At 35.7% G+C, this 6,775-nt stretch overlaps 1 protein-coding gene across 1 annotated transcript; it reads right to left on the bottom strand.

The window, feature by feature from the left end:
- Positions 1 to 367: 367 nt before the first annotated feature.
- Positions 368 to 2,644, bottom strand: LOTGIDRAFT_121596 (hypothetical protein; the record flags this gene model as incomplete). The annotated part of the gene is made up of 5 exons (XM_009059003.1): positions 368 to 549; positions 791 to 901; positions 1,085 to 1,203; positions 1,736 to 1,994; positions 2,323 to 2,644. 5 exons carry the CDS (start codon positions 2,642 to 2,644, stop codon positions 368 to 370), a joined length of 993 nt encoding a protein of 330 aa, XP_009057251.1.
- Positions 2,645 to 6,775: the final 4,131 nt, after the last annotated feature.

Raw genomic sequence — 6,775 nt, 5'->3', positions numbered from 1 at the left:
CTTTAGATATTTAGTATAGCTGAAGAAAAAGGATAAAAATTCATTCTATGGAAAAGATTAATACCATTGGTCTAATTCTTGAACATGTCATTTTCACAGATTACTTACATAGTAGAAGTAAGTGATTCCATAAAATCAAAACAATATTTTCCAACTAAACTGATTGATAAGGCTATTACTAATCGTCATTATCTACTGATGTGGGTAAAGTTTGTGAATTTCTGCTGCCTAAGGAGTATCTTAACTGGTCCGCCATTTCATCTGAAGCTTCGCACCCAAGGAACAGATTGGAGATATTGTCATCTTGGCATTGATTGGACAAAATTCACTTCATACCCTAAAGTATTGTCATTGAGATCAACAGTTGTCAAACCTGAATAGGTGGCGGCCCTATTTCTTTGATTATTTTCACCCAATTTTGATCTGATTTTCTGTATCTTTTTGGTATAGGATAATCAAATACAACTGGCAAATTATCGGGTCTATAATGTCTTGAACAAGCTGCACAATTAATAAATGTCGTGGTTCCATCACTTCTAATACCATATCCTAAAATATAAATTAATGGAATTCTTAAAAGTTTAAAAAGACTCATTCCAACGACATTTTACTTTTCACACTGGAATGATGCATAGTCTCTTTAAAGTATTTGAATGAACCTCAAATTTTTCAGAGAATTTTTAATCTGTTTTCAAGGATCTGTATAAATCTGTAAAAAATGAATTGTATTATTTTATCACTAATTTGTGGTAAGTAATTTGTCACATATGGATGCCATTTTCTGACTAACCTTCGTGTATGTGACCATAAATATGATACTGAGGTTGTACTCTTCGTTGTATTGTGTTCAATAGATCAACACAACCAACATGATGACCACTATGGGTCTTATCACCATAACCTACAACAAAAACAAGGTTCATATTGACAGCATTCTCAAGTTTTGAGGGGGTGGTAGCTCAGATGATTAAAATATTGGAATCCTAACGTTAGTTGTTGGATATGTCAAGCAAATGGTCATTGTGAGTTCTAATCTTGATCAGCTTGTAAAATGATATATTAATAAGGTTAAACTTATACAAACCTAAAGGTGGAGTATGTGTCATTAAAATATCAACATTATCTGGTATACTATTCCATTTCTTTAACAATGCTTCTCCCCGATTCACGGAAAAAGCAACACATTTGGTATACTTTTCCATCCTATCAGAGAAAGAATCAGTTATAAAACTAACCGAAGCTGTAAATTTTGGAATGTTATCTATTAATAACCTAAATGTACCAATTTATCATCAATAATACACAGTTTGTGGCAGTTTGTCATATTTTTGGCAGTAAAAAGTCATATTAAAGTCTTTTAGCAACCAATCATTTTAAAGTTGTCAAAATGATCTTTGTGGGAATGTTTGAGTAGCTCCAGAACACATTTTATTCAAATTTAAAAATTTAATTAACTAAACCAATTGTAATTTAGAGAGAAGTCTCTCAAATGAAGGCAATACGAGGCTTATCAAGACAGAGTTTTTCAAGTAAATTTCAAGAGAAGCCACTTTTCATATTTTGATTTGCCAAATCACCACAGATCTAAAGCCTACAAGTGGTTCCAGGGGGTTTTCTGGTGGTTGACATTTACAAGAAGGTAAGCCAAGATATTCAGGAGGTTTCCAGGGCCGATAAACTCATCGGGGTTGAGGGGACTTTAAGAAAGTGTTAAAGGGTTGAGGGTTTATCTTACCAAGGTGTGCCATATATTTTAACCCCACAAACACCAACCATGCTATCCTCTAAATACACACAATTTCTCAAGATAGATTTTACATCTGTCGCTTTCAGATCTAATCTAGTTTGTCTTTGAACATAGCCCTGAACATCTGATTTCACCATACCCAAATATGGAATATAGTCTTCATCTTTATATCTCTGTATCATAGATCTATCTAGACAATGATCATGATTTCCAGCTATGACTAACTTTACCCGATGTCTTAACAAACCTAAAATAGACATACACGAAATAGTCCGATCAAGACCTTAAGAACTTTTATTTACAACTGTCAAGTTAGTCAAAGAATTAGGGCATTAAAATCATATGAAGTTGTTGTTATATTATGTCTACAGGCTACAAAACAGTTATTCTCGTCAACCCAGCTGAAAATGGGTATGGATAATCTTGGTTAGAGCAATGTCATTAAGAGATTAGCCAAGGTCCAGCTTGTAGAAAGGATCCATTGTTTGTTCCTTGTTATTGCTTTATAGTACTTAATGTTTTGGACAAAAAAACCAGAAAACTTCTGGACAATGATGGGTAGGCCTATAACATACCTAATTCATTGTCAAACTCACGAAGAGCATGCAGGTATCCTTCATGTGTTAAATCACCAGTATGTATCAAAACATCTCCAGGTGGAATCATACGTCTGGAGATCATTGTATTTAACTTTTCATGAGTATCAGATGTACACACAATTCTTAATTTGTCCTCTGAGATCGGTTGTAGGCCTTCAGGGTCTAAGATTTTCACGTTTTGTGTCTCTTTTCGAATTTCCCAGCCTTTTTCTGGGTTATGGGAATTGTCATCGAGTCCTACACATTCTAGTTTGTGTTCTTCTTTAAGGCGCTTAGTATTGTGAAATAGGCTTTTCATGGTTTCCATGTTGAAGATTTAGTTCTGTACTTGTATGCCTATGTTATTCTGAAAGTTTATAAATCAAAATTAATGCTAAATTCAACCTATAGGCTAGATTGAAACATATGTCTAATCCAGCCTCTGATAGTTATTTGGACAGATGTCAGTCTCTATTCCAGCCTCTGATAGATATTAGGACAGATGTCAGTCTCTAATCAAGGCTCTAATCCAGGCTCTGATAGATATTTGAACAGATGTCAGTCTCCAATCAAGGCTCTGATAGATATTTGGACAGATGTCAGTCTCTAATCCAGGCTCTGATAGATATTTGGACAGATGTCAGTCTCTAATCCAGGCTCTGATAGATATTTGGACAGATGTCAGTCTCTAATCAAGGCTCTGATAGATATTTGGACAGATGTCAGATGATAAGAGACGAATATCTGTCCAAATATCTATCAGAGAATGTATTAGAGACAGATGTTTCAGTCTACCTATAGGCCTACCAATATTTACACAAAATCATCAATAAAACTACATAATTATATATTCTATTAATCCCCAGATATATTTCAAAACAAGTAACAACCTTTCTGATGTTTATTTCCTGGATTTGTAAAATGAAATCTTATTCAGAAGCCAGAAAGTAATTACTTTACCTGTGTGGTCTACTTTCACTTTCAGTGTTGACTTGACTACAAAATAACCACATTAGGCCTACTTTCCACAAATATACACCTTTTAAAGTCAGGTCAATTCACAATAGAAAACCATTATCATTGCTGTAGGCTATAAATAAATTTATATTGCCATTAAAAATTTCACTACGTCGTCTTACATTGTACTACACTTAATTTGGGAAGTGTATAATCCGAAGATCGAAGATCGCAGACCTGTATAATCCGAAGATCGCAGACCCCAACTATAATCCGCAGACCCCCTATACTATATTCGGCAGACCCAACTATAATCCGCAGACCCCCTATACTCCGCAGACCCCCTATACTATATTCGGCAGACCCAACTATATTCGGCAGACCCCCTATACTATATTCGGCAGACCCCAACTATATTCGGCAGACCCCAACTATATTCGGCAGACCCCCTATACTATATTCGGCAGACCCAACTATAATCCGCAGACCCCCTATACTATATTCGGCAGACCCAACTATAATCCGCAGAGCCCCTATACTATATTCCGCAGACCCCCAACCCCCGCCCCCCTTCACACTTTCAGAATTTCTTTCTTATTTACAACATTAGGTGCCTGAATGGTTAACATGTAGTACAATGTTTCAAGGTCACAGTAAGTTGACTTCATGTCCAAAGCTTTGAATTCGATTGATCTTTGACTTCAAAGGACTGACTCGGCATTACTATAACGAAAATTTCATCAGCTGGTTCATATATTGCCCTTATTCACTGGGCTTTATAGAATATAAGCTCCTTTCACACACTCTGTGCATGTATTACATAAATTAAATGATATATTCTTCAGTTGTAAATTTGATTCTCTTGAGAGAGGGTTTCCAATATTTCATACATGTTTAGAATACCTGCCCGAATTTCTATAAAGGAGGATAAGGAACTGAGTAAATTTTCAAATTTTAAATGGAAAGACATTTCAAATTTAGAAGAAATTGGCAGTGGTGCCTTTGGCACGGTGTTTAAAGCATCGCATGACGAGAACGTTGTGGTTACGGCTAATATTAGAGATCGACTACTTGAGTCACATATTAAGACATTAAACGAACAGCTTAACTACATTTTGTAGTTACTAATTACATTAATGAGTGCCTTAGAATAGGATCATGTAGAATTATTTTGCATTTTGTTATTTTGTGACTATGTCCATTGAATAAAACAGTTTTTGTTTTTGGTTTATCGTAATCAAACGGTCTCTTTGAAAGTTACACTAAAGCTCGGCAACAGATTATGGTTTTTGGAAACTGTGCAATGTAATTTCCACTAATTTTGAACCCTCCTCATTTCCAACATCTAAGGATGTCAACCCAAAGCGGTGGAGAAACGAGAGTGGGGAGGGAGGCATAGCATGGAAATGCCCAAATTGTGATGGATGGCATGTTGCCACTAAATACGCTACTGGCCCACAAAGTTCCAAAAGCAGTTTTTGATATACTTTGCAAGTAAAAACGTAATAGGTGGAGATTACAATGTTTTGTACATACCTCTGGATGTCTAGATGATTTCATCCCTAAGTCTAATTATCGACGCATATCCAAACATTGCTTCAAAAAATGGCTTCAAAAAATAAAAAAAAGTAGGCCCCCTATATGGGGTCTGCCGAATATAGTATAGGGGGTCTGCGGATTATAGTTGGGTCTGCCGAATATAGTATAGGGGGTCTGCCGAATATAGTTGGGGTCTGCCGAATATAGTATAGGGGGTCTGCGGATTATAGTATAGGGGGTCTGCGGATTATAGTTGGGTCTGCCGAATATAATATAGGGGGTCTGCGGATTATAGTTGGGGTCTGCGATCTTCGGATTATACACTACCCTTAATGGGTTGGAATCCTCAGTTGATGCCACAGGCATGGTTTCTATCGACAGTGTAACGATGGGTGTAATTTTTTTTTGTATTTTTATTGACCAATAGTTAAATTAGTATGAAGAGGAACACTGGGGGAGATATAAAATAGGCCGATCTAGTGTTAAGGGAAAATATTCAATGAGATGCGGAGTTAGCCACCTTCTCTTATATACCGTACTATTATAGTGAGAGTTGACTATTGATAGAAACAGATGCCTGTGGTTGATAATAAACCAGTCATGTCTAAATAAAATAGCAACCTCCGTCATACTTGATACTGTATGGAGAACCTAAAGGCCTTGACATTTTTTTGTTACATATGTTTAGATTTAAAAGAAATGCTGATATACCATGATGTGTACAATGAGGGTATTTTGTAAGTATATATGCTGCACAAGCTTCTTCAATTTCACCTTCCAACTATGAGGAAGCTTTGTATCCTGGAAAAATACTGAAAATACATTCAAGATATAAAAAAAATTCTGTTTTTTTTAATTTTGACGAAATTCTGTGAATGCTTATATGCACGAATATAGGTTACACCACTGTACATGTTACCTTGCTTGAAACTACTGGATTCATTCTACTAGCTGACATTGTACAGAAAACCCATGTTTATCAAAACAAGCAAATGCGGAGGTTACGCGAGGTTCCACATGTGAATTATTCATCATTTCCGAAGATGAACGAAAAATAGGTCAGCACGAAATTAGGATTTCATTACTGGAGAGTTCACTTTCTATGATGTAAAGGGAGATAATATTTCAAATCATGTCATTATTATTTCATGTTAAATATAAATATTACTATAAATGAACAATATAAAGTTGTCAGTTTTTCTTCTTCATTTTCTGTGAATATTTAGTTATAGTCGGAATTATCTGCCTCTATTCCAGCCTCTGATTGAAAGTTGTCGACTGGTGTAGACAGAAAAACTAGGCCCTGTTCGGATGAATTTTCGACATATTCACAGGGGCAGGTTTTTTAAACACCAATTTATTTAAATGAAGTCTGCCGAGAGGAAAGTTACAGGTTTGCAGTCATGGTAAAGATAAGTTAATATAAAATTAGATAAAACGCATCATCATGTCTGGAAAATCCATAATGAAAAAGGGCCAACTTCAGTCGATAACTGTCAACCTATATCTATCTCTGGTGCATTTTCAAATTTCCATATTTAGTATAGAAGAAGAAAATGACAAAAGAGGATTCATTAAAAAAGATTAAGTACCATTGGTCAAATTCTTGAAAGCACTGAACATGGCATTTTAAATGCTACCCACTGAGATTCCTGTAGGCCTAATTTCGTTTTCATTCAAAACAATATCTTCCAACTAAACTGAATTATTAGGCTTATCACTGATAGTCCGATTCTATGTAGGCCCTATTTGAGTCTGTTGGTCTGCATGTATTGGACTTTGGTCAATTTCTGCTGCCTAAGTTCTTTTGAACTGGTCCGCCATGGCACAAGTCTATTCAAACTTCGCATGGAAGGAAGAGGTTTGAGCTATTGCCATCTTGGCGTTGATTGTACGAACTTCACGTCATACACCAAACTGTGACTATAAGTAACGTTATTTGGGTTGCCAGTTA

Source organism: Lottia gigantea (genome assembly GCF_000327385.1).
Source record: "Lottia gigantea unplaced genomic scaffold LOTGIsca_37, whole genome shotgun sequence".
NCBI lineage: Eukaryota > Metazoa > Mollusca > Gastropoda > Lottiidae > Lottia > Lottia gigantea.
This window is presented reverse-complemented; position numbering and strand designations above follow the sequence as displayed.